Here is a 27,478-nt window from a genome sequence, read left to right on the forward strand (position 1 = left end):
TATACATCAGTACATCCTTTTATTATTGCAAATATGCAAGAAAAGTCAAATGGAGACACCGTAAATGAACACATGCCCTTTAATACCACAGTCTAATTGAAATTTAAACACTTTAAATAATATACATTTGCACCTTTATTATACCCTTTTGAAACGCTTGAATCCATATGTACACAATGCAACGCTTTGAATTCTTTACATTTATTTTTATTTATTTTTTACGTGAGGAGGACTAAGAGATCTCTCAAAAACACGAGGGTCCAGTGAAACCCCCGAATTCTGGTAATTCAATATACAATAACTGTACAGCTGACCCGCCTCAGAGGAGGAGTGAATGCCGTGTGGGAGCTGACCAGCACTTCTTCTGAAAGGGGGGGGGGGGGGGGAGTTCCCAGTCCTGTCGGGCCGTCACCCTTTGGTACCTAACCTTTCACGGCGTCCCAGCTTTGCTTATTGCAGAAAGAAGCCCGAAACTGCAAATGTTGCTCCTTTCCCCCGCTCTATGCGCAGGTGAGGACGGACGCTTGTGTTTGTCCTCTAATGTGCGTAACCCCCCCCCCCCCCTTTAAAGTCCATTCTGTGATTTCCAAGTGCCACGTAGGTGAGAAGCTTTACGCCTTCTTTCCTTCCTCCCTGAAAAACAAACAACTCCTTTAATCCCCGCTTGACCCCAACCCCGGATGAGATTCCACACCTCACATCATCAACTGCATCAAAGTGTCCTTACAGTGAGTTCTGAGTGCGCTCACATTTTGACTCATCACTTCAGGTCGGTTGCAGTGTGTGCTTCAGCGGTGGACTTTGAAAAACTTTTTTGAAACCCGGGCATGGGGATGACACAGCAGCGGGGGGCACGGGGGAGTGTGTGTGTGTGTGTGTGTGGGGGGGGGGGGGTTGAGCTGTGAGCCTTCAGGGAGGCGGAGTGGGGACGCTGTGAAGAGCCCGACATGCCTCGGCACATGAAAAGGCCTGGTTGACCATTCCCTTTGAGGCGACTGGATGCAAAGGCGCAGGCCAAAGGCAGGTCAGAACAAAGATGGGGTTGATTGTGAGCGAGACCCCCGGGGGGTGGGGGGGTTGGGTTGGCAGGGGGGCGCAGGAGTGGGAGCTACACTTGCACCCAGCTCAACTTTCTCCACTCAGCGGGGTTGTTTAATCAGCGGCCAACCGGAGAGAGACGATATTAGGACAGCGTGGTCGGAGGAGCTACTGCCCATTTTTAATGAACAACTAGTCATTTTTGGGGGGGGGCGGAAACCACCCCAAGTTTAACTCAAACAAATGCCAGCGCTCACAAAGATCAGAATGGACCTCTCTTTTCTCTTTTCTATCAGTCTTTCGGAATGGAAGAAACAGCATCTGTAAGTTACACACAAATAAAAAGCATGAAAAATTGGCCTTTCTTGTATTTCTGCCTTTGATCCAGAAATGTTTGAGAATAAGGCCGAGAGAGTGGCAGCGGAGGGGGGAGAGTAAATGCCGCCCACTCGCCTCTTTGTGAAGGAGGCGCCGACGCCGGGAGTGCGGTTCACGTCGGGTTCTGCCATACATAATCAGGCGGTTCTCCACATGTATGTATGGCAGAACCGCCGGATTACTCCGACGGTTCTCCACATGTATGTGGACAACCGTCAGATTAATCTGGGTTTAGAAGTGACAATATTGAAACAAGCAGAGATTTTTGTATCTCAAACTTTCTCTGGAGGTACTGTGAGCAAAACGGTGCAGACTGGAGGGCCCCGGAGGCCCCCGGAGGAACGAATGTTGGCGCCCTCCATACAGTTTTTTGTCTTTTTTGCTATAAACTGTGAGAAGAGATAACGCCTTTACGTTCGTACTAGGGACCAAGTAGACCCCTTGTCCCCTTCGGTACCTACAGTATTTGTTCTGTTGGGACTTTTGTTTGTTTGTTTTTGTGAAACATGAGATGATAAAACAGCTGGACCGGGTTCAAAAAGGGGGGGGGGGCAGCTCCGTGGGAAACGTTGTAAGTGCAAAGAAACATTTCAGCATTTGGTGTACGCCCCATGTACGGGATCAGGGGACACACTGGTAAACGGCCACGTTGGTCATCAAGCCTTCAACATTCCAACTCAACGGAACCACAAAACACGTGGAGCTGCGACTTCAACCTGGATTTCAAATTGAGGGACTTTCTCCAAATGCGAGGACAGGTTTGTGCCCCGAGAGAGGATCCTGTTTTAGAGCTAATAAGCAGGGATTCAAAAGCCTTTTTTTATATGTGTGATACACATTTGACGATATATATTTTTGTTGCAAGATCTAGATTCTCTTCCATTCCTGTTTGAACAATGGCATTTTTTCCGGCTCCGAATGCGTTGCCAGCCAGATCGCTTTAGCCACATAGCCTGCGGGAAGCCGAGCTTCTGCAGCTTCTGCCAAGAAACGCTCCCGTCGCCGGCTCTCAAAGCCTAATGAATACAACGTTCATACATCCTTCATATTGGAGAAAGGGAAAGAGAGACATTAAAAATAATCTTATTAATAATAATTGTTTACACCGTGTCATGATGAGAACAGCAAAAGGAGCAAGAAGAACATACTTTAGAAACAACAATGAAAATTGGAATAAACAATCAGTTTGGCAAACGGTGCTGTTTTTCTCGGCGAAACGCCCCAACGTCTGCAGCGAGGCCTGTTTGGAGTGTGTTTGTGCGTGTGTGTGTGTGTGTGTTGGGGGGGGGGGGCGGATTATGTCCACTTCCTGTCATACATAACAGCGTCCTGGCTGCCAAAGCTTTCTTGACCCACAGCAGACTAAACAAGGGCCTCATACCGAGACAGAACCGGATGATACACCACTGACAGCGGGGAAGAAGGGTGGTGTGTTTGTGTGTGTGTGTGTGTGTGTGTTTGAAGGAGGGTGCTGTTGTGCCACTCCAAAAATGGTCAGGACACCTTTGTCATAAGAATTACACGGAAAATGAATCAACCAGTCACGATGCTAAACGTGGTTCAAGTGAGTCGAGTCGTCGCCGTTTGTTGTCATCACAGTTCCAGATTCCTCGGGCGTCATTTCACATCATCAAAAACTTTTGCTGCCGATACCTTATTTTTTTCCCCCCTCCTTTGTTTGGTACTACATTCCCCTTAAGAGTTCCGCAGAGGTGGCGAGGTTAACACGCCTCCGCTAATACTTCGGTGTGGTGGGGCTGGTTGTGGTCCTGTTGGGGGGGGAGTGGTTAGGGTCGGGTGGTGTGGGGAGATGGAAGGAGCGTTGCTAGGGTTGGCAGTCCCTCTCCCAGGATGCTCTAGTCCAGCGGTTCCTGTTTTATCCTGATGGGTGTGTTGAGGCAGAGACTCCGCTGGTCCTCACGACACAACACGTACTCGCTGAACTGGGAAGAGTCCACGCCGCCTCCGCAAGACGCCGCCACGCTGAAGCCTTTCTGGAAAAGACGCTCCAGGACCTGAGTAGAGACGGGGACCGAAGGGAGGGAAGGTAAAAAATGAAGACGGACATTAATAACAAGACCGCCATGAGCCAAAGGTAACTGAGGAGGATTGCTGATAAAGATTCAGGTATCATACTTTTTAAAGATTTTAGTTTTAGTTTTAGTTTTTTGTTTTTATGTTTCTTGCTGAGTTAAGAGGGGAAGATTGATGCCACTTACGCATCTGTTACTCAACGTGAAGCTAAAGCTAGCGGTCGGCTAATGTAGCTTTGGACAGGAAAACAGTTTCCGGGGCTAATCCACATTAAATGGCTATTAGTGGTTTGTCTTTCTTACACTTTTAGTTTTTGTACAAATGAAACAAACAAGACACAATGTGCTAAATAGTGTCCTGTAGGCCGGGAGACGGACGTTGCTAGCATCAGAGCCAAGCTAGCGGTTCCTGGTCTAAGTTAGCCATATTTATTGTGTCAATCCTTCCATCTAACTCTCTGCAAGACGAGTGAAGGAGTCTTTTCCCCAAACCGTCTAACCTTTTCATTCAAATTCAAGCACTTTAGTGGTCTGTGTGTGATAGCCTACATAGTTTACTTTTAAGCTTGAAACGTTTTTTCAAACAAACAAAATCAGACCGTCCTCCACAAAGATACTGATTACTTATAGGTATGGAGGACTCAAAATGACTTAAGTATAAATAAATAAATGCATGAATAAATATAGGAATAAATAAATAAATGTTTAAAGAAATGTATAAATAAATAAATGCTTAAATAAATGTATAAATAAATGCTTAAATAAATGTATAAATAAATAAATACAGGAATGAATAAATATAAGTTATAAATCATTAAATAAATATATTTCTGCATTTCTGTATTTCTTAATTTATTTATTTCTCTATTTATGTGTCCACACGTATTTCTTCATTTATTTATGTGTGACATTTATGTGTCCGTATATTCAAATGAGCTGGGGCGGTCCGAACCTCTGTCTAAAGCAGACTTACTCAACAGGCGGCCCCCGACATGCCTGGTTATAAATGCATAATAATTATCAGGGTTTTTCCTGCATAGAGAAAATGTGGGCGCGCCTAAGCCGTTTTCCCGAGCGCCTATGACAAAAAAAAGTCTGCGATGGAAAAAATGAAAAAAATAAAAACTGTGTTCATCAGGTGCATGTCAGCGAATATAATTAGCCAACCAAAATCATGTGAAAATTAGGTAGTAATAAATACAGTGAATAAAATGGTACAAATATATGTTAATAATAATTTGTGGCCCTTTGCACCTGTTGTGGTTTAAATGTGGCCCTCTTGGCCTCCGAAGTTGAGTACCCCTGATCTAAAGCATGATTGGTCACAGGAGTGTGATGCACCTGGTGTGTTATGCTCTACTATTTCTGCCTGGCACATGAAGCTGAGCAGAAGTTAGCCTAGACAGCTTTTTGACTTCAGCCGTTTATCAATTTCAAGTGCACTGAGTACAGACTCGTGGGAGTCTGGTCTTGGGAGTCCAGACTCTCGAGGACGCAGGACGGTCTTTCTGGTCTTGTGACGTCACCACATCAACTGTTCTTGCGCATGAATTTACTCCAATTATTCACTGTAAAATAGTAAATAATAAACTCGTTGTGCTCTTTAGATCCTCCAAAACCTAATTATATCTCATGTTTAGCCGCTACGGAGACGTCAGAGCCAGCGGAGCATTTCAAAAAGTCCTGCCGAGATCAGGCTTCTCTCGGCGGCCACACAGCGCGCTGAGGGCCCGGAGCTCAGTGGTCCCGCGAGCAGGACCTCAAATCTCCGTCGCATATCCTTTTTAGGCTGAATCTCGATAAACCGACCACAGATTTGATGCTTAAACTACTAACTTCTCGGCTGAAAACATCCTTAAATTACATTCCGTGACTCAACAACAGTAGTATTTAGAATGTACAGACAAGAACGCATAATAAACGCTGTTCGTCTACAGATCCAAGTGCTAGGGATCGATTGCTTCTGTCTTGCTCCCTGACTTGACCAATCCTGTTCAACAATGAGGTTCGGACCGCCCAGCTCATTTGAATATACGGACACATAAATGTCACACATAAATAAATGAAGAAATACGTGTGGACACATAAATAGAGATATAAATAAATGAAGAAATGTAGAAATACATTTATTTAATGATGTCCTGTTGAGTTATAACTTATATTTATTAATTTCTGTATTTATACATTTATTCTTGTATTTATTTATACATTTATTTAAGCATTTATTTATTTATTCCTGTATTTATTTATACATTTATTTAAGCATTTATTTATTTATTCTTGTATTTATTCATGCATTTATTTAAGCATTTATTTATACTAAAGTCATTTTAAGTCCTCCATATATAGGAACGTATATAAAGTATATAAAGTGATCTATGAGAACTTTACAGGTTTCTGGTGCAATACATTCTCATCAGCAGCAAATGTAAGTAAGTATTGGATAGGTACCACTTTGTGATATTCACCCGCCCTCACATCAACCTCGGCTCTTCATCAGTCACAACACACACCATGTCATTAACGCCCCCCCCCCCCCCCCCATCACATATTCGTGAAGGGATAAAACCAGGGGGCACTTCGACATCAACACCACCTCTGCAATATTCATGCCGCCTGCGCTGGATGGGTTACTGAACCGCGGGGCATGAGCTCAAAGGGATGAGGAGAGAGCAGGAGTGCACGAGCGAGGTGTGTTAAGGGGACTCAGCGCGGTGATTACTGGAGCTCCTAATTTGAGTAATGAGGCCGGGGTGAGAGGAGAAGCGAGGTCCGTAAGCGAAAGGAGGAAGAGCGGCGTGCGGTGAATGAGGATGGGGAGTTGAGGACAACGTGCTGGGGGGGGGGGGGCACGTCAGCCCTCGAGTCCAGAGCGCAGACACGCTCAACGCAAACATGTGAACTCCAAGATCCCTTTTTCTTCGCTCCTCATCTGCTGTAATCCTTGTGGGATGATTTTTTGAGGGGGTATATCTAAACCCCAGTGAGAGGAGTGCTGTGTGTTTACTTATTCGCCAGTCCTTTTTAATGGAGTGTGCAGCACATGGAAATGAAAGGTCTCGCCGAGGGCTATCCCCTCCTGCTCGATACGGAGCGAGAGAAGTTCACACAAAATAGATCAGTTGCTTCAGATGCCCACACACACAGACACCAACACGTACACTCGTGACGCAGAATGACCTCTCTAATTTTAGAACCGAGGGCCCCGTCGCAGGGCGAGAATTTGGGGCATTTAGGCCTCCGGGGTCAAAGGGCTGCAGCCTCCCTCGGCCCAACTGGAGATTAGAGCGGATGAATCACAAACACACAGACGAGGCGTGAGCTAGAATGTAAACTTACAAATGCAAATTATATACAGCGTAACGCACACTCACACTCACAAACACAAACACACAAACATTTTGTTGTTCAGCATAACCCACACGCCACTTCCTCTGTAAACTGAAATGAGTGGCCGACTTGCTTCTCGTAAGCAGAAATGACTCGCTGGAAAAATTGCCCTCCCTCCAATTCTGTTTGTGTCTTCTGGCCATACAACGGAGACGACAAACTCCGCAATTTGGGAGACAGAAGGGGCGGCAGACAGCTGATGGTGAGGACGGCTAATTAAGAGACCTGCCCAAACACTCCCAAATCCATGACAGACGATGGAGGAGCCTAACGATTATGGAAATTAGATTACATAGCCGTCTTTGATCGTTGCATCACATTGCATTCGCCCTCCCTCCCTCGCCCCCCCACCATCATCTCTTAACACGTGTGGGACCGTCGTGTTCGGCGATGGATTTGGTCACGGAGGAACGTGGCCTGATCAATAGAGATAGTCTGAAAACACTTTTATCATTAACGCATGGCAACATTAAGACTTAAGGATATTATTACAGATAGTCGTAACTGACTCAAGGATACTGTAATGGCTATAAGAAGCCATGAAAGAAGGAAAAAAATCACCCCAAAAAAATCTTCACATTGCGTTTGACACAGTGAATTAGTGCCACGGGGGGATAAACAATACACTGAATAATTACGACGTATCCAAGCAAAAAAGGTTTCAATGTCCCTGGAACAATGTCCTGAGATCAATCCCAGCTGACAACAGAGAGTAAAAAGAAGAGCTCAAACGTGTCCTGGTGGCTCCTCCGCTCAGCAGCACAACACACTTGGGGCCGCGGGCGCTCGGGTCCCAGCTCATGTTGAACTCGGGCAGATTCTCTCCGCTCACTTTCCCGCCTCACTCGAGCGAAGCCGTGGAAAAACTTTCCTTCTGAGCGTTCTGATCATTCCTCCCCCTCCCAGAGTTGCGCAGTTGCCGTGACCGCTCATGAGGTACGTCAATATCTTACCGTTCTCCAAACGGGGCGATGTGGATGACGGCCGGGACGTGGCCCCGCTTTTGCAAAAGTTTCCAAGTTCTCCCCAGAACTCGAGCACTTCTCTGTGCGTCTCTCTTCATCCCCGGCGGCCCTCGTACCTTTGGAACACAACCAGCCGTTCTCCCTGTTGAGGGGTCGACGTGGCTGCACGGGGAGCTGTGATTCCATCACACGCCCGTCCCGCTGAGCTGCCACTCAATGTGGGGTCGCACATGGGGGATGAGGATGATGCGGGGGCTGCATCCTCGCATCCTCTCACCTCCCAGCAGCACAGCGCATCGCCAAATGCAGCCCAAGATGGCGGGGCAGGAATCAAAGGGGGAAGCGTCTCGGGGCGCCATGTAATATTGATGGCCACCGGAGCGCAGGCACTCGACTCGCAGCGCCTCTCTCCTCACGGCGCGGGGCTCAGGGTTGATTGACACGTCTGACACTCACACATTCACTTGAGATGGGCGCTGCACTCGCAGGGGGGGGGTTGCTTTTGTTTAACAATGCGCGGCCTTTAATATGTGACAAGGAGCCGCTAACCGCGGTCTCTGCATGGCATCCTCCGCTTATCGCCAGCATCTGGCGTGAAGCAGCCGAGAAGCTCCAACTTCTTCTAATCCTCCAAGCCATCTGCCAGCTTTTTGGAGGAAACACAAGCAACACGAAAACACTCTTGACAGCGTAATGTATTCTGATTTATCATGTGGATGTGTGTGTGTCGACGAGGCCGAGCTCACCGCTTGAAGAGCCGACCGGTATTCAGGGGACGGTAGGTCCAGATGGAGACTAACGTGAGGAGGTTCTCACCCCGCCGGGCTCAGCCAGTCGCCTTTCCTTATTCATCTGAGGTCCTAATCAAGGTGTTGTGTTGCTGTAACATTGTGGTACGATTGCTACTTTCACTTACAGTATTCCTCTTTCACCACGGATGTGTATACTTTATATACGGATGTGTATACTTTATGTGAAATAATTATGAATGTAAAACATCTTTCCTCCTAGTGTCTCCCATCTCCAGTTGGCTGTCGCCAAGATCTACTGTTGGCGAGCCGGTCTTTACCCACAATGCACTCCAGGTTGATCGGCAGCCTGTTGGGGCCCAAACGCCACACGGAGAAACCCCCGAAGAGCGCGAGCGGTGTCCATGTCGTGCTCTGAGGAGCACAGCGGAGGTGTTTGTCTGGCGCTCTCTCCTTCCACCCGGTGCAGGATTGATAGAGTGGCAGTGTGACATGTAAGAGAGTGTTGCGACGCGTTGGGGGGGGGGCGCCACCACTGTCACATTGATGAAGGACGGATTGGCTCCACTATGATCTGAGTGCTTCATCACGGTGATGTATTGAGCAGCAGGGCCTCGGCTCCAGCTTTGGGACAGAGAGTGTGTGTGTGTGTGTGTGTGTTTGTGTGTGTGTATGTGTGTGTGTGTGTGTGGCTAAATGTTTTCCCTCCGTTAAGTGCCTTTCGCTGCTCTCCGTTTCTCCCCGCTGGATCTACATCACAGCGCAGGTGGTTCGCATTAATTCCCTAAATTCCAGTCGTGACTTCATGGAGACTCGCTTGCCCGTGTGGAGTCGTTTATCCTCGCTCTCTCACATTTTAAATACGTAGGATAAAGGACCAAAGAAGGGGGCTGGATTTACAGCAGATGTTGTAACAGTTCTGGCTATTGTTATATATTTCTAACTGTAAATAGAAGATGATATCAGCCCAAGGAGTCCTTGAATAGAGTAATTGAATGAGATATTTCACTCCGAAGTATAACCGCGTTTACTGACCTTCGGGGTGTTTAAGTGGATAAAGAAAGGGAAGAATGAAGCTGCTGTACAGTAAAGCATCGAGAGACGTCACGCCGTCTCGTTTCGACCAAAGTATCACACGGTCTCGTGGTGTCCAGCAACAGCACCTTTACCTCAGTGAAACCATTTCCGTCTCAAGTCATTTCTCTTTGGAAATGGAAAACAGAGAAACATTTAAAATCTCATCACACGTCCGTCTCTTTCTCGCCCTCATACATTCTCTCTCTCTATGGGCCGGGCGTGGTTGCACTCTCCTGCGTCGGGGTCCGGGGCTGAAATCAGATCAGAGGTCCCATTGTCTGGTGGGTGAGACGAGGATCACTTTCCTCACCTCTTCATACCTTCACGCAACAATAAGGGCAGACAGAATGAGAGAGATGTTCAGAAGCATCTCCCCGTACAACAAAAACGTCATAAAAACACATCCATCTGCTCATCACATCGACTCAATGAGCCGAGCCCCTCCGCTCTGCTTGCATGTGTGTGTGTTTATGTTTTTCACAGGATGTTGTGTACCTGTGACTCAAAGGAGCCTCGACCGGCTGCTCTCTCTCTCCGACAGCGGTCGGTGTGAAAAGAGGCTTTTGGAGGAGCGGCTCGATTTGAGGAAAGAAAAGTAACAACGAAGCAGTAAAAAAACCTCCTTTCAGACCACGTGAGAGAGACGCGCTCACACCCCGTAACCAGTCTCTGGTAAACAGAGTGGGGAAATGTTGTGTTAGTTGATGCAGCCAATTAATTATATTGCAAGTGATTTAAAAATCTATAAAAGAAGTATAAAGCGGTTTAGGCTGTTTGAGAAATTGTAAGTATGGTATTAAAAAATGCAATACGTGTGTTTCAATCGCCTCCAGCCGTGTTATATTGGAGTCTTTCTTTTTTAAAATAAAAATAAAAAATAGGAGCTGTGTCTTAAAAAGGAGTAAAGCGTAAATTATGCATATTACTCCTTCGCCCCCCCCTCTCCCCCACACACACACTTTCAATTCCACTTCTTCATTTTCTTTCCCGCAGGAGAAGCATGGCCGCGGTCCGCGCGTGCTTCGTCCCGCCTGCTCTCACACGCCGGCAGCAGGGAGGTGGAGGTGTGTGTGTGTGTGTGTGTGGGTGGGGGGGGGTCTCGTCTTATGTGTCGGCCCGTTCCTTCGTGGCTGTGGGCACCGGAATGTGTTATACCGAGCCCCGTGGTGTGTGGCTGTTATACCCCCCCCCCCCCCCCCCACACACACACGCACACACACACACACTCCCTCTCGCGGACCTTCTCTGGGTAACACAACTGTAAAAAATGTGTTTTTCTGAAGTTGCTTTTGAACGTCTCGCCGCCTTCCTGCGCTGCGTGGTCAACCCGGGGGCATCTCAGTTGGGCTACCTGCTTGAGAATAACATCCAGCCGGCCTGCAGGACAGCAGTGAGCGGTCACACTGCGACTAGAGGCGAGCTCCGATCTCACACCACGCAGCAGCCAGGAGGAAAACCTTCACGCGCACTCTGAGCGCACACCACTGCTACCAACGGGAATCTCTCAACCGGCTGCAGCTCCATCAGAGTGGCTATTATCTCAAGTTAGTGACAACAAACTATTATCTCCACTGTGGCAAATCACGCCAGCTGCTTCAGAGCGAGGTTTTAAAATGGAATTCTGGCTCATAAGCAATGAATACAAATTTTAAAAACACCCGAAAAGACTACAAAGCTAACTTAAAAACAGAACAAGAGTTTCATCACAAGATCACGGGGGACCTGTGCATTTGAGGGGAGATGCTAATTCACCCGAGACCTTTTTTAAATTGTATTTAAGCTTATTTGCATTCATTTCGAGAACAGAAATCTGAACGTTGGATAAAGCCAGATTAAAATGTCTTTTATCAACATTTTACAGTATATGGGTTTTAAGGGGGAATTCAGTTTTCTCTTTGCATCAGTCCATGAATCAGAAAATACTATCAATGACCATTCAGAGAATCTACTTTGAGAATTAAATTGATTTCACCACGGAAATTCCCCAGTTGAGTAAACTTACATTGACGATTGTTTATTGAATTACATGTTTTATGAAATGTTATGTTTGAATATGCAAATAAGGCATATCTAGAGTCATTCTTTGTGAATTTAGTAGAAATCTACAGATACAAGTAGACAAAGTAGTAAAATAAACATTTACATTTGTATTTTGGATGTTTTCTGTCCACTGCATTAAAAACAATGTTCTTTCGTATAGTATCACGCCTTAACATCTTAGCTGATTTTACTAAATCATATTACGATTCATAATTTGAAATCCTACATCAGGAACACCACACCAACAGAAAGACGATGCTTGCATGCCCAACAGGACTTTACAATGAAGCCGGGTTGCTTCAATCACTAATGCGAAATGTATTATTATGGTTGTAAAGCGTTACAACTAGATTTAGTCGTAGAGTTTGGCACAAGTTGCAGAGTAGGCGTAAAACGTGTTACCTGGACAGAGTTGAGCCTGCAGTAGCCATTGAGGGGGAAGCGGATGACGTGCGTTGGGTCCTGGTTCCAGCCGGCGTTGACCGAGTTGCACATCACGTCTCCTGTCTCCGGGAAGATCTCCTCGATGAGCACCTTCTCGCCGCTCAAGGCGATCCTCTCGCCCAGGTCGGGGGAGACGCGGACCACCAGGCAGTCGCAGGGCTGCGCCATCCGCCGCTGATCGCGATCCTGCTTCCAGCGCTCCAGCTCCTTGATCATGGGCACCAGCTGGTAGTAGCGCGCCTCCTCGTACAGCAGGTGGAAGTCCTGCACAGGCAGATGAATGCAGTGAGTCCCCTTATGTGTGTGTGTGTGTGACTAACATTACAGTTCATCACTCAGGTCGCCGGGACAAAGCCCTTCATACATATCTATACAGTAGAATGCAACAAAGATGACAGTGGAAGGGAGTTCCACAGGGCATCCGGATGGCGTCCCCACAGCAACTAACGGCAAAGTGTCCTTGAGCAAGACATTTTCTGCACTTTTGACCCTTCGACAGTCGTGGAACGCCAACTGTGTGGTACAGGGATGCACATCACATCGCACTGCACTAGTATTTTGAAGGAGACATGTATGTGAGTGAGTCTGATACCACCTGTGTCCTGTGTCCTTTGTCCTCACAGACTGGTACAAGGAACCATTATGAAGGAGGCTTCATGTTGTTGACTCATTAACTGGTTGCCAGTGGTGGGAGTGCCCTCATGGTGCGACGGATCCACAAACAAAGGTTTGCATTTTATCTCACAAAAAGTTATTCCAAATTGATTTTCAAAATAAATGTCTGTCTTCCCAGGAAACAACTTTGAGAGGCAACAAAACTACTTTGTTAGGTTTTGGAAACAAAAAACTACTTTCACTTTCAAATAGACTTTTATACAATCTTCTTTTTCGCCCCCTGATGGCCATTAGAGAGATTACGTTTCAGGCACGTCCGCGGTGGCGTTCCTTTGCCGCCTCAGAGTGGCGTGACAAATAAATCAACGGTGTGACTTCTGGTTACACACGGGACCCTGACAGCGGTCTTCTGGGCGACAGTCCGGTGTTTTAACACACACATCCAGCCTCACACCCTCCCTGTGATGGTCGCTCTTTATACTTCCTCGGCAATGCGGAATAAATACGACTTGATTTTGTGTAAAATATACAAATTACACGGCATTACTTATCGCATCTGCGAATGATGAATGAGAGCAGCCTGCACGGTAAGTTCATCTGCCGAAAAAATAACGATGAATTCTGCTTGCTCTCGTGAAGTCAGACATTTTTTGATCGGAGCGCCAGTTCACTTCTGAAAAAAGGAGAACAATAAACCAAGATCATGAGACCAGCAGGACAACACTCTCAATAAACAAAGCACAGCCATGCTGCCGCTCTCATCCGCACTAGCCTTTAGCATGTTTCAGAGAGCCGCCGGCCGGGGCTCCAGTGAAGTGGGATGGTGCATTCCTGTGTGCAGACAGTCTGCAGCAGATTGCCTGCCCCTGCCTCCTGGGCAGGGCTCACCGGGGGCCATTCGCCCCGGCGCTCTCGCCTCTAATTTCCCACAAGACCAGATGGCACGATCACTCGTAGAAAAGAAGAAGAAGAAAAAGGCGCAGGGAGGCGGAGGGGCCTTTTATGCTATGGGAGGCAGACGAGGAGGTGAGGAAGATGATATGTGCAAGTGAACACGAGGACAATCATCAAGACCAAGGAGCATGTTAATGTGTTCCTCACATGGAGGGAGCTTTATGTTAATGAGGCTCGCGGCCTCGATGCTAAGCTCCTATTAGAACAAGATTTAATTAGGCCGCACGTAAACGCTGCAAATATCTCTGCTAAACAACTAGTAATGAATAAATCTGTGTTCTGATTCCACGGTGACAAAGCAAAGAATTACAGCTTTATTCACTCTTATCGGATATGAACTTTTACTTGAACATGAGGTGTAAAGCGCTGTAGGTCTCTGCACCGACGCCGAACCACCGACAGAGAAAGTCTCACCGCCCTTGAACAAGTGAGACGATGTGTTTTGCTCTAAACCACATATGTTTCTCTGGTCTGTGGGTGGAGAGCCCTGTTCCCCTTTCTCACCACTGCTGGGTGTTCGTTCACCCCGCTGCTTCTGTCAGACTCTTTAGCCTTGAACATTCCCCCCTCGCCGGCTTCTCCCCACCATCTAAACTGAGCCTTCATCTGACACGGCCATCCACGCTCGCGCAACTCCGTCTGGATGAGCGTTGACGCAACACATCTTAAACTGACGGTCTAATATTTAAGATTTCAGAACGCGAAAGAAGAAGAGAGAATGAGGGGTGTGTGGGGGGGGGGGGGTGGTCTTCAGTTTCTCTCCCTTTCTCATGTCCTTTCTCCTCTCCCGGCCTTCTTGCTGCAGCTGACAAAACTCATACTGAGACGCTGCCCCTTTGGGGCATCTCTGTATCAAAGTGTGGCTCCTCATCCTTCACCGGTCTGAGGCCGCGGATGGATATGTTTTTAACAGGGGTCTGTCTGCGAGGCACTTTGAGTGAATGAGAGCGGGCGCAGAGAACAACAGAGCGACCCTAAGCGCGAGGTGAGGATGAGAGGGAGGCTCCCCGTACACACTGCTGTACACGCTGCCAGCTCGGCGTGGCGATTCATCCCTCCGATCCCCGTGTCCAGACAGCCCGTTTGAGCCTCAAAATAATGATCCGACCTGATCGCCCGCCGGCAAGGCAACGTCTCGGGGAAGGACAGGGGCAGGGAGAGGGGGAGAGAAATGGAGAGATAGAGAGAGAGGAAGATGGAGAAAAGGACGAAAACTGTTCCAATGAAGGAGTCGGAGGACTGAAGCCCACACAGAGTAGAGGTTGTTTATTAAACACGCCACCGACGAGAAAAATCCATCCGATTCCCATTTAATGCACGAAACAAATGAAAGCGCGAGCTCCTTCCTATTATTTCCCTGCATTAAACACATAAAGAAACAGAGCATTATTGATACGACGCGCAACACAACGGGCCCTCGTAATACAAGCGCCTCTTAACGGTCCGCGAGCCTGCCCTCGGTGTGACCGCGCATCGCTCACACTCTTGTGATTAATTGCGGTTTGAATAACGAGACGAGGGGCAGATGTTAATGGCGAATATGTTGCTCCACTGATGTGGGCTGGAAACATTTCCTTCCCCTATTCTGCTCAGACGTTCACATTGATTTAGCAGAACACACAGCGCCGCGGCTGCCAGCAGCAGAACAGACCCGGCCCTCGGGGCGACGGCAAGCCTGATTGTGTTCAGATAAGGACATGCTCAATTCCGCCTCACATTATTTGCATTTTTCTTTAGCCCCCCCCCCCCCCTTCCTTCTCGGCTCCTCGCAAATTAAAAAAGGTATGCAGATCAACAAGGGCTTATGCGAAAGGGAATCATAATGAGTTGAAACAATGAAGTCCAATGCGTCCTCTTCAACACGCGGTGCTTGATTGGACTGTCAAGAATTCATAGGAATGGGGGGGCGGGGGGCATGAATAAGACGAGGAAAAACAAATCGGCACCGAGTCAGGTCATCTATTTGATGAAAAATATGCGTCGCTTTCATGCTGTTGTGTTCTGTTGTCAGAGTTTTGGCTCGGGTTCGGGCTACGAGGGCCCGCAGAGTTTGTGCCCCTGGCTCGGCCGCGCCCCCTCTAGAGAGAGAATAGCACCAGCCCGGTGGAGAGGGCACGAAAGGTGAGGAAACGCTATCGCTGCGTTAAAACCCTTGAAGAGGAAGCCGCTGGAGGCAGAAGACAGAACTATTCTGACCAAGCCACATGCCGGTTGTCATTTGATACTCGTGGGGTGAGACTAAACTTGCTAGTGACTGTCGGTTTGGTTGAAAGCTCCACTAATCAATATTTTGATATCAACAATGGATTAAGTGGCCATAATGTGAAGGAAGCGCACAGAGAGGGATAACAGAGGACGATCATTTTGCATCTTTTAGCTCATTATTTGATTGTTTTTGTACAGCCCGCAACTTTCCTCTCATCAATTTAGTTTTTAGCTGCAGAAGAAAAGAAGAGAAAAGAAGAGAGGAGTGTTTCTCATAAAGTGGTGGAGAACCAATTGGATCGTAAATGAGAGCCAATATTAGACTTACGAGCAACGCGTTCGCCATGTGATCTTTGTCCTTATCCACTTCAACAGCTGCAAGTGTAAAGAATATTATTTAACGGCGGCTCGTATAAAAATAAAAAAAACATGCATATTTGTGACACAAATGACCGAAAAATGTGTTTTATGAGTTGGCAATATTTAGCTTGCATGGCAGCTGGATTATCCTCCAGAAATACACCTGGTCAGGCTTCCAGTAATTTGTTTGCGTCCAAACCGCAGTGATCGGGACCAATTAGCGTCCTGTGAGGAGCGACTGGCAGCTGCCCGCTTGAAGAGCCTTTCTTTCAATCATTATGTCCTCAACCTTTGAAAATGCAGCCAAAACCAAAGTTGTTTTGCCTCCTCTGTTCATGTGAATGAGGCCGAGACCGAGGCGGGACGGCAGCTTGAGAGGAAACGCTAGTGCGCTTGTTCTAAAGGACCCCACTAAGACGGGAGACCTACGGAGGATTGGGGTAACTTCACAGGACAGGACCCCTCCTCCAACCCTGGATCCAGTTCTCTTGAAACAGCCATGGGAGATGCGACTGTCTCCTAAACAATGGCGCTGAAGATGCTGCAATAGCATCAGTTCTACCAGAACTGGAGGGGATTGGAGAGCAAAGAACGATCAAAAGGCTTCTCTCGATGGGGAAGAACAAGTGCCCGCCCTTCTCCAAACTGTTTCCAAAGATGACCTCTCAGTTCCTTCGCGTAGCAACAATCAGGTCAACAGTTAACTCTAGAGCGCTTGATTCGATACGAGGCTTGACTTTGGTTTGCTGCCATGTGATATAATTTCACATTGTGCGATAACGGACATGATATCCTGTTTCAGTGGAGTTATTTCACGCAGAAGCTTAACCAGGAGCCCGGTGTGTGCAGCCTCAGTTGTCCAACCCGTCGGGCTCCGTTGTGATCTCAGGTCTATTGTGGAAACATGCAAACCCCTACAGGGCTGTCAACGTTAATAAATACACACCAACACATTCACACTTTAAGTGTATTATCTCGACAAGAAATCTGGTAACCGGGAACGTCTGTTCCAAACCAACGGGCCGGCGTGTGTACCTTGAAGTCGTCTGGCAGCAGCAGTTTGCTGGTCCTGAGGAAGCTGAGGATGTAGCGGAATATCTCGCCGTCCCGATCGATGAAGTAGTGCTGCTTCAAGCTGTCCAGCACGATGGGCTCGGTGCCGTTGAACAGACGACTGATTCTGGAAATTGAAACACACAGACGGGAGGGGGGGGGGGGGGGAAAGAGCGAGTTAGCTTTCTTCAAATGCATGAAACAATTACCCTCCATTTATTTTTCAATTTTATTAGCACTAAACTTGAAATGCATTAGCATCCCAGGTTGAAACAAGGGGCTTAAGGCACCGTTAGCTCCATTCCAGACTTGTTTGAAGTGTCCCTTTCCGCGGAGAGATTACAACAACACACACGCTCGCTGCTTGTACTTACAGAAATTAATAGCATGAATGTGGCATTACAGCTCTATTATTCCATCTGTCAGAGAGGATGGATGGGGGAGGGGGGGGGGGGTTGAATCAGAGGTAAAAACAAAACAAATGTTGGCGGTCCACATGCTTCTGTGAGGAGGACGTCAGTAAAAAATACATTTGACTGTATACTTTGTCATAAATGTGAGAAGACTTGGGACAGCTGCACCCCGACTGTGCTGGAGGAACCATCCATCACATGCTCTGTGCTATTGAATGACACATCCATCATCATCTCTTTACGATCCATGATTCTGAACCCGGATAGATACTTTGGTGAAACTGGGCCTCGACGCAAGAAAACCAGTCGGCGCGTCGGCCTTTAGGACATGTGCACATGTGATGCGGGCGAGCGTGACACGCTGCCATCGTCTACACGTTGGATTTTTAGTTCTCCTAACATAGATCCATATTTTCAAGACTGAGAGAAAAAGAAGAGGAATACAATGTACACATGAAATGTCATCTGTAATCTTTTCCTATTACAGCAATAATTAATTTCAAGCTAGTCAAGGAGTTTGTTTGCGTTGTCACAGAAACGTGCAGCCTATCACTGTCCCACAGTTAACCCTGTGGCCCCTCCCAGTCGGTTGCTGCCGTATTAAGGTCTTTGTTGAAGTCGGCTTCAGGGGGTGTGGGGGGGGGGCTCATCAAGGCAAAGAGTGGGAACTGCAGTTATCTTTAAACTTTCATCGTGCCTGGAGATACCCTTGGACAGATATTCATTTCCCCTTCGCCTTTGTGTGCTTTTCTTGCCGCTTACCTGCAGGTCTCTCTCTCTCCGTCTCTCTCTCTCTCTCTCCGTCTCTCTTTCTGCTGGTCTAATCATCTCTATCTATTTTCATATGCTAAACACCCCCGATCGTTAAAAGTTATGTTTTTCTTTCCTTCAGCACCTCTAGAATATTGAGGAACACCAATGTTTGGAAAACCTTTGGATTTTTGGATCTTTGGACTGCATCAATTAGGCTTCGAATCCGAACCGGCGCCTCCCTCGTGGGTGTGAGGGCGAGTCACATCGGATTGCTATTTTCGAGACAATGAGCTTCCTTCGGCGCTGGATTTAAACCTCAAAAGTTGTACGCCAACGAAAGAAAATCGGCAGAAAAAACTAAAATAATAATCCAGAGACAACTCCCGGTCAACTCCTCTTACCGGACAGCTGCAGCGGGAATGTCAATCAGCCAACAGCAGGGCCGGCTCTGTTAACCGGATCTACAATGACAGGCTTTCCACTTCGCCGAGACAACGCGCACGCTCCTGTTGTTAGCCGTTGTATCGGGTGACGGGTGACCCTAACCCCGCCCCCAACCCACCCACCTCACCCTCGATGTTTCTGCCGGACCTCTCTCTCTCTCTCTTTGACTTGTGTGGAGAATCAGAGGAAAGATGGTTCTCTCCCCTCTCTCCCTCCGTCACGCCATCCTTTTTCTCCCTTTCTTTCCCTCCTTCCGTCTTCATCCTTCTCCCTTACTCGCTTTTCTCTCTGGAAATCGATGCAAAATGCTTTATAAAAAACCAATACTCATCTCCCTGTTTTGCCCGCGGTGTTCCTTTCTCATATGGTCTTGCAATTCTTCCAGCTAGAATTTCACCATACCCCTCAGGCTAACTCTGTTTTTCATCTCCACTTTTTTAAAAAGCAATTAAAATGCTGCCTGTTTTTCTTTTTCTTTCCCTCTTTCCCACTCCCTTCTCTCTCTCTCTTTCTCTCTCTTTCTCTCTGTTGGTCTCCGCAGTCCCCCCCGTCCCTTTCAGTTAAATCCCTGAATTGGTGTGGCGGGGGTGTTTTTAACAGGTAGGGAGAGAGAAAGGGGTGTGTGTGGGGTGAGGGGGGGGGGGGGGGTACATGGAGAAATTAAGAGAAGAGCAGACTCACAAATGGACAAGCTAAATTAGGAGGAGATGGAAGGCTAGACAAAGAACGGAGAGGAGAGAAACAAACAGAATACGAGAGATGGAGAGAGTGGGTGAGGTAGAGAGGAAAACAAAAAAGGACGAACTCTAAATTAATTCCGATTGAAGGGGGAGAGTCAGGGAGAAGGGGGGGGGGGGGCAAGTGAGGCCAGGCAGCGAGGGCAGTCGTGGTGGGCAATATCGGGCAGCGTCCTCGCCACAGCAGCTTAGACCGCCGGCTCAGAGCTGCCAGTGTATGCAGGGGGGGGGGGGGGGCAGAGCAGGTATCGCTCACTCTGCAAGAACAGATGCAATCTGGGAACACACCAATGGACGCCTGGTGAGAAGGTGACGCTCGGGGAGTGAACCAAGCACAGCCAGGGTCCGGCATCAGGGACCGATCCTTCAGAGAGCTTTGGGGGTGTGGCAAAAGTTTAAAAACAATGTGTATTTAAATGTTTTTCCCCTCTGAATATTATGACTTAAATCAGGTTCCGGTGAAACTCTTAATACCATTTCCACATGTCTGCAAAACAATATAAAAAGAAGCAAAGAATACAATAACCCTCATCATGAAGGCCCAATATTTGCCTCCACATCGACTGTCACTGAGCTTCCTCTTCATCGCAGCTCGGGAAAACATCTCGTCTGCTCTCAACTTTGACTCCTACGCTGCAGCAACAATTAACTCTCATTATTATTTCATGTTCAGTGATTAAAACTAAAAGTCTTATCAAACAGGGCCTTTATTTTTGACTTCAGAACACGCTGCAACGTGTTAGTGCCATGTAGTCTCTTTAAAAAAGAAAAAAAGAGAAGAAGAAAAAAAACACTCGAGGCCTCAAATGAAATGGAATAAAAGGGAAATATAGCAAGTGCCAACTGTATATTACCAGGCATTATTTGCCCTGTTAATTTATGGAGATTTCAGCGACACCGATAGAGCGCGAAGCCCGTTTGGATCTGTCGTCCTCAAAGAGAGAGAGAGAAAAAAAGAAATAGAAAAATGACCAGAAGTCCTTTTCTAAATAGTTTCCTCGTCTCTTGAACATTCCCCCTTAATTTCCTCAGCGTCTGTTCAAGTGACTGCTGAGCCGTCCTCTCAGAGCTACACAGAGTGAGCATCAATGTTTCATGACCCCTTGTCCCTTAATATGGCCCGCACAGAGGAAGATGAATAGCCACACATTACTTACTAGACTAACTTTCTCTTGGCATGCTGCATTATTCAGGGGCCAATCTATTAAAAGTGATCATCAACTCTCAACTCTTGAACCCCGGATCTGCTTGCCTTCATGTTTCTTGTGTGCGTGTGTGTGTGTGTGTGTGTATGTTTTTTTTGCCGTGGCGCGAGTCGCTTGAGCGGGACGTGGCCTGAAACACAGCGTTTTTTTTTATCTCTATGCCGGTGTAATGGTTTTTGCTTTCTGCTGTCAGCCATTATCCTAATTCACACATACACACACACACACACACACACACACAAAACCTATCCTTCCACTGGCTCCAGTGGAAAGTGGAGCCCTGGGGCCAACCGTACACTGAGGAGGCTGAGGGAGGGAGAGAGAGCATTGAGTGTATGCATGTGTGTGTGTGATCCAGAGTGAGAAAGACACAGAAGGAAAGAGAGGGAGCAAATGAGCATGTGTGTGAGAGAGAGAGCGAGATGGATAGAGGGAGTGAGAGGGAGAGAGAGGTGGAGAGAGAGATGGATAAAGGAAGTGAGAGAGTGAGAGATATGTAGAGATGGCGAGAGAGAGAGATGGAGAGAGAGAGAGCCTCTATGAATAACTTCTTCTGTAACCTGCACCTGAGCATGAAAGAGAAATAGATGGAGGAAAAGTAAAAAATAACAATGCACAAAGTCCACATTACAAAATGAATTGAAACATTGTGTTCTGAAGGCGACCGATGGCTCCCTGGCATTAACGCGTCAGGGAGCGTCGTCTCATCTAATTTACATATTTTTTACGTCCATTTGCAGTTGCGGCTTGTTGTTCTACAGTCGTTTGATTGTTTGTCTGAAAGTTGCCGGCCTTTCCCCCACAAAGACCCGCCCTACTCTGCCACTGATTGGCTAGCACTCGCTGCCTTCTTTGTAAGTTTACTGCTGATGAACCAACTTGTTGGCGGGTGCTGATGGAGTTCATCATTTCAACTCGGATGACTTGCAGCGTGCTGTCAAATATTATTACAATGTCCTGATTTTTACATATTTTTGCTATGCGCACTGCCCTATATAGATGGACTAGAATTAAATATTCATGTGGTGTCATAATTAAACTTGATGTTAATGGCACACTAGTTATCAAGACGATGTAAAAAAAGAAAAGAGGAAAAGGACACTTTGTTTCAAAACGGCTGAAAAAGCAAATGAAAAGGCTCAGTTCTCAGCTTTTGCTCCAACAGCTTCTCATTCAGATTCAGACACATCGGACCAACATATAACTCAACATATGTCTCCGTCGCTCCTGGAGAACTCGACGCTGCAGCGTAAACAGCCTTTGTAACGCAAACAATCAAAAGGCCCTGGTGCCGGGATGAGCTTCATGCTCCACGGTGTGAGTTGTGAATAAAAGGAGTCGTGTGGGGGATTTCCTGTCAGCGACCTCTGTGACGATGGAGGCTCTACATCAGCAGGGGGATTGTTTCCCGTGGCCCATTTCGGCATTTTTTTCCAACAACCCCGGCGAGTGTTTACCACACGTGGGACTCGGTCAGCTGATGCGGGATTGAAGGCTGTGCAGCGCAGAGAACGAGGATGTGGGAGGGCAGAAAAAAGTGCTAAAAACATCTGGAGAGAACAGAAGTTCTTTATCAGCTACTTGTGAAGGAGCTAAAAGAGTGAACGAAGTGGGAGGGTGGATTACCAACCGCTCTTACACAATCTGAATCATCATGACTAAGTCCCACAATGGCATCAGAAAAATATAATAACATTTGTTGCTGTGCGCGAGATCCAGAGAGAGCGCACAGATGTATCCAGCTGTTCCATGTCTCAACGTCTGACTGCTATAAAAGCCATGTTCTGGTTTATTGAAAAAGAAAAATATACAATGATGAGTATGTTTTCTTCGGAGAATGAAACGGGTACCGGTGTGAGAATACATGTGCCTCCTGAGAATAAGCCCCTGTGTTTGAGCGCGAACAATGACTGGGAAGAACATCTGATGAAGTAACCGCTGGTTCTCAAACAGTCCAGGAATGACCATCAACATGTTACACGACAATGAGCTGGACTTTAATCCTATTTGTCTTTCCTTTCCCAACAGCTACAAAACAACAACAACAACAGCAACAGCAGCAGGGAGAGTAGTGCGTGCAGAAATGTTTAAATTCACATAAATCTGAATTTAAACGTGTGAACGTGTCTGCAATTGACAGCTTGACAACAGTGGGATTTCCAAAATACAACTGCTGTGTGAAAGTAGATTTAAATAATAAATACCCGTCCTCAAAAAAGAATAATACAAAACTAAAGCCTTTACGGTCTTTATCAGACAATGAAAATAATCACGACTGAAACCAACAAAAGCGATCATCTTTTGTGCTTTAAAAGCCAAGAGAGTTTAAAAGATTAAGAGAGTGTCCACGTGGGTTGAAAAGAGATCAAACTGTGGCTCCTGGTCGACAGAGTAGTCGTCCTAAAGCCATCAGATACATGCCTTGTTTACAGCACACATTCTTAATAAGGACTAACTACCTAAATGCCAATATCATTGATGCGCAGATGTGGAATACATCTTTCCAATAGAGACATAATGAAATATACTTGCAGAATAAATCAGGAAAAGCATCACTTTTTGGGGGGGGGGTCATGAAAAAAGACTTTTGTTTACAATAAGATGTAAATCCACTAACTCGCACACAGCATCCGATACAATAAGACACACAAACAACAACTCCACCGTCAATGCCGACGGGCGTGTGAGGCACACAGGAGGGAACGGGTCCTTACCTCGAGTCCGGGTACTTGGTGAGGGTCGCCAGGCTGCTGGTGTACATGTGTCCCCCGACGTCGATGTGCACCGGGGCGTTCGACTTGGTCAGCTGAGCCGGGAGGGGGATCCCCTGGGAGGCCAGCGGAGAGACCGGGGACCGGGTCAGGGACAGCCGTGACATGCTTCTTCCCTCCTGAAAGCAAGTGTAGAAAAAAGCCATGGGAGACGTGGAGAGGCGGGAGGGGGGGCAGCGCGCGTAGGGGGGCGGAGAGGACAGAGCGGGATCGGCAAACAGCGGCGGCGGCAGCGCGGAGATCCCCTGACACCGGGGGAACTAGATCGGATCCTCTCGGAGCGGCATAAGATCACTGCCACGACTGTCTGCTCGCATATTATTTAGGAAATTATTGCCACCGCTCAAATTAAGTATGTTTGCGTCTTTTTCGTGCAGCACCGGAGGCGAGGATGGGAGAATGCTTATTAGAGATCCGGGGGAGGGAGCGACAGAGAGAGAGAGAGAGAGAGAGAGAGAGAGAGAGAGAGAGATGGACAGATATAGAGACGGGGGAGAGGGAGGAATGCTATGTGTCAGCTTCCAGGGGAATAAAACAAACTGCTGCTGCAATATTCTAATTAAAGGTCGCCTTATGTGTTAGACGTGATGCGCCCAGACGCACCAACCACCAATCGGAAAGCGAGGAAAACCCGGGGAGGGCGGGGGGGGGGGGGTATTCTCTCCACGCGCACACACACCTCACAAAGTCAAAACTAAAGATGATAGCCTGTCATGTAACACTACACGGTGATAACTTTACAAGTGAACGCGCATTGTAATCGGAAGCGTCACGCTACCGGGCCGGGGCGCGGGAACACGCAAGGTGAAAAGCTCACTGCCTCGATTCGAGCCCGCCCGCAGCTCTGGGTGAGTTTCACTACTTTGAGCCAGCTGCCGTGCGCCCTGGTCTAGTGCGCACTGGTCTAGTGCGCCCTGCATGGTCTAGTGCGCCCTGGTCTAGTGCGTGTCCGTGCAGGTGGACCACCTGACTCCAAGTGTCCAAGTCCCAGAGGAGCATGCTGTTTCCACGCCGGCTGAAGGCCACAGCTCGTCATTCCCCTGCTCTCCCCTCCAGAGCTCTGCTCTAACTTTACACCTCCTGATACTCGGAGCTTCCCAGCTCACGTCGTTTCGCCTCAAATCACCGCGATCGATCCCCCAGTTGTTGTTGTTTCCTGCCTGGTGGAGTGAAGGCAGCCCAGGGCCCTCGGCTGGCTGCTGGGCTCAAATGAGACTGGATCTTTTTCCCCTTCCCCTTTCTCTTTCCCAGGGTGTAGCCCGGATTACAGCGGGATCGTGTTCGTTTAATGCGATTACAGGAGGACGGGATTACATTTCAAAATCCCGGGAAAGGAAAGTATAAAATAAAAATAAACTTGGAAAAGACTTAGGTCTAAGAACTTTGGATACCGGGCTGTCTCCCACCCCCCCTCTCTTTCTATGCCTCTCTCCGATCAATCAACCAATGACATAACGATGTGGAAAAAACGGAAATACATAGACCCATACCTAAATCAATCATCTCATTATGTCTCTCTTACCCCCCCCCCCCCACACACACACACAAACAAAACACCTTATGTGATAAATTCCTTCACAAAAAAAGAAAGAAAAACAAGGGCATCACCAACTTCCTCCTCCCGACCCTGTCCAGGTGTCGTCGCCACTTTCACTCAGTAACAATATCACCCCCGATATCTATCGGATATCTATCGCATAACAACGGGACGGACACGTTGGATTAACAGAACAATCCGAGACAGCGTCTCCCTGTCCACCCGGAAAGCCTGCGCGGTGCCATTCAATGCCCAACATGGCGTTTTACCCCCCCCCCCCTGCTGTACACATGTAAAGCATTTAATCCCGACACGTGTAATCCGTCACCCATTGATACAAACAAAAATACATACAAAACCCCACTCTAGTCCAAGGGTCCAGTCTGTGAGAGGAGAAGGTGTCCACGCTGCTCTGGCGCCAGTTCGACTCTCTATACTCTTCTCAAGTGGCACTGTGTGTGGAAATAATAATACTACTATTAATAAAAAGCTCTGAACCCTTGAGATGGATCTCACCGTTTCAAACATCGTAGGGAATCCTGGGAAAATCCGCGCTGCCGGGATCGGTCCCTGCAGCCGCCGTCCGCGCACAAACGAGATGATTTCAAATATGTGTCTCCAGAGAAACTACACCGGCGCTCTCCGGCTGCAGCACCGACCTTTAGACACTGGCCGCCCGGGAAGAGCCGAGTCTTCACAGTGTATCACCCCCCCCCCCCTTACACCCCCACTCCCAAACACATACACGCGTGCGCGCGCGCGCACACATTACTGCCCTTTAAAAAGAGACGACGGGCTGTGGTCGGGACGGACCGGCTCGCAGAGTCTCTGTGGCTTTAAAAGCTGAAGAAGAGGGGACTCGATGCGGCGCGTCCTTTGGCCGAGCCGTGGAGCGTCCTTACCTTGTACATATAGAGACCGGCTCCTTCCTCCTCGCTGCTCTTATTTGGATACGCGCGAGACAGGAGAGAGGGGGGGGGGGGGGAAGAGAAAAAAGAAAAAGAAAAGACGATGTGCGCTCTTGTTTGGGATCCCGCTCCGTATCTCGGCTTCTTGTCTTGTTTCTTCTTCTTTTTCTTCTTCTTCTTTTTTTTGTCTAAACGAAACTATCCCTGTGGTTTGTTATGAGAAGCAGAAAGCCAATAATCCGTCTTTAAATAAGAGCCGAGCTCAAAAAGAGAAAAATCCTGCTCCGGGCTGCCCGAGTGCCTCTGGGCCATGGGATTAGGCTACAATTAGCTCTCTCTCTCTCTCTCTCTCTCTCTCTCTCTCTCTCTCTCTCTCTCTCTCTCTCTCTCTCTCTCTCTCTCTCTCTCTCTCTCTCTCACTCAGGCAATTTTCTCAAGGAAGAAAAAGAAAAAGAAGAAAAAAAACGTGATACATCCAACCCCCGCCCCACCAGCCCTATATTCCAGAAAAGTATGACACACAGATATAATAACTTATCTATTTTTCTTTTTCTTCTTCTTCTCTGGCTAAAAGTAGTCCGTTCCCCTTAATGGTGTGAAGTTGTATTGAAGATGTTGTGAGGAGGAGGAGGGAGAGAGGGAGAGAGGGAGGGGGGGGGGGGGGGTCGGAAACGTGCAAACTGTCGTTCAATGGGTTGAGAGCGGCCAAAAGCAGATTTTAATCATTGTCATTCCGTCTGATGTAACCGTTCCTCGGGCGGCGCAGCTCGTGGGCGCGCGTCCACGGCCCCATCCCGAATGTAAAGTTACACGCCAGGCGGGGCTGTCGTGTAGTCCTGCACGCGCGGTGGAACTTGTTGATTAAGTCCCAGTATAGGAATAATACAACAAAATATTATATAAAATATTATATTTATTTTAAATAAGTATATGGTGAAAATGAAGAGATATCCTTTAACCAATATCTTTTCATGCGCCCCCCCCCCTCCCTCTCTTGCCTCAATGTCTAGAGTTGTAACGCCAAATTTCCTGCAAGCCATTAAAAAACCAAATGACGTCTGCGGACATGCATGCGCGCCGCTGCGGAGAGAGCGCCCTCACAACCCGCCTGCAGCCAAATGCGCCATTTCAATTATAGCGCGGGGGCTTAGATGGGGAAATATGCCCCCCCCCCCCCCCCCATCCCTCCCCTCATTCACTCTTCACTCTGCAATGAAAGAAGGCAGCCTGCAGACTTTTATTTTATCTCGATGTGTGTGTGTCTGATTTACATCATTATTGCTATTTTCCAAGTAGGCCTACACTAAAAAGTGCTGCGCGTGCGCCAAATGTTGGCACGGAGTGTATTTAGAGGGGAGGAGGAGGGAGAGTCAAGCAGGTGCTCACGCCAAGGAGACGATTATTTATTT

General features: G+C 47.7%; 1 protein-coding gene and 1 pseudogene across 3 annotated transcripts; both read right to left on the reverse strand.

Moving 5' to 3' along the window:
• Window positions 1–26,352, reverse strand: LOC130192440 (BTB/POZ domain-containing protein kctd15). Of its 3 annotated transcripts, none has more exons than XM_056412445.1 (5): window positions 26,064–26,352; window positions 23,568–23,743; window positions 17,284–17,428; window positions 12,073–12,378; window positions 1–3,431 (listed from the first exon to the last, which is right to left on the reverse strand). In XM_056412445.1, the coding sequence occupies exons 1-5, from the start codon at window positions 26,070–26,072 to the stop codon at window positions 3,273–3,275; spliced, it is 795 nt and encodes a 264-aa protein (XP_056268420.1). In that variant the 5' UTR covers window positions 26,073–26,352; the 3' UTR covers window positions 1–3,272. The 3 variants fall into 3 exon arrangements, with proteins under 3 accessions (XP_056268420.1, XP_056268418.1, XP_056268417.1); XM_056412443.1 differs by lacking the exon at window positions 26,064–26,352 and adding an exon at window positions 25,678–25,786; XM_056412442.1 differs by lacking the exon at window positions 26,064–26,352 and having other exon boundaries at window positions 23,568–24,003.
• The window catches only part of LOC130192427 (serine/threonine-protein phosphatase with EF-hands 1-like), a 991,358-nt pseudogene that overhangs the window by 364,710 nt on the left and 599,170 nt on the right, over window positions 1–27,478 (reverse strand).

The sequence above is a fragment of the Pseudoliparis swirei genome, chromosome 4 (genome assembly GCF_029220125.1).
Source record: "Pseudoliparis swirei isolate HS2019 ecotype Mariana Trench chromosome 4, NWPU_hadal_v1, whole genome shotgun sequence".
Taxonomy (NCBI): domain Eukaryota; kingdom Metazoa; phylum Chordata; class Actinopteri; order Perciformes; family Liparidae; genus Pseudoliparis; species Pseudoliparis swirei.